This window comes from Plectropomus leopardus, unplaced genomic scaffold (genome assembly GCF_008729295.1).
Source record: "Plectropomus leopardus isolate mb unplaced genomic scaffold, YSFRI_Pleo_2.0 unplaced_scaffold31062, whole genome shotgun sequence".
Classification (NCBI taxonomy): domain Eukaryota; kingdom Metazoa; phylum Chordata; class Actinopteri; order Perciformes; family Serranidae; genus Plectropomus; species Plectropomus leopardus.
In genome coordinates, this window is record NW_024633887.1 from 1 (window position 1) to 574 (window position 574).

Below are 574 nucleotides of genomic sequence, written 5' to 3' on the forward strand. Positions count from 1 at the left end.
CAAGACATTATGCTGATTATTTGTCCCGTCACAGTTCAACACCTTGGAGCAGCTGTGCATCAACTTCACCAATGAGAAGCTGCAACAGTTCTTCAACCACCACATGTTCGTCCTGGAGCAAGAGGAGTACAAGAAGGAGGGTATTATCTGGGAGTTCATTGACTTTGGCATGGACTTGGCTGCCTGCATTGAGCTGATTGAAAAGGTAATCACTTCAGTTTGTGACTGTAATTGTTCTTAATTTTACAAAATGTATCTCTTGATGACTTACTTCTTTCCACTTCTTTCAAGCCCATGGGCATCTTCTCCATCCTTGAAGAGGAGTGCATGTTCCCCAAGGCCACAGACACATCCTTCAAGAACAAGCTGTATGACCAACATCTTGGCAAAAACAAAGCATTTGAAAAGCCAAAGCCCGCCAAGGGCAAGGCTGAGGCCCACTTCTCCCTGGTGCACTATGCCGGCACCGTTGATTATAACATCATTGGCTGGCTGGACAAGAACAAGGACCCACTGAATGACTCTGTGGTGCAGCTGTACCAGAAATCCTCAGTGAAACTGCTGGTTCTTCTGT

The 574-nt window shown here is 46.0% G+C and overlaps 1 protein-coding gene across 1 annotated transcript; it reads left to right on the top strand.

Annotated features, from left to right (window-relative positions):
* Positions 1 to 40: 40 nt before the first annotated feature.
* LOC121938696 (myosin heavy chain, fast skeletal muscle-like) lies at positions 41 to 568 on the top strand (the record flags this gene model as incomplete). Its single annotated transcript, XM_042481869.1, has 2 exons — positions 41 to 205; positions 292 to 568. Coding segments are annotated over exons 1-2 (379 nt in total), but the record flags the coding sequence as incomplete, so codon positions are not given.
* Between the last annotated feature and the right edge of the window lie 6 nt (positions 569 to 574).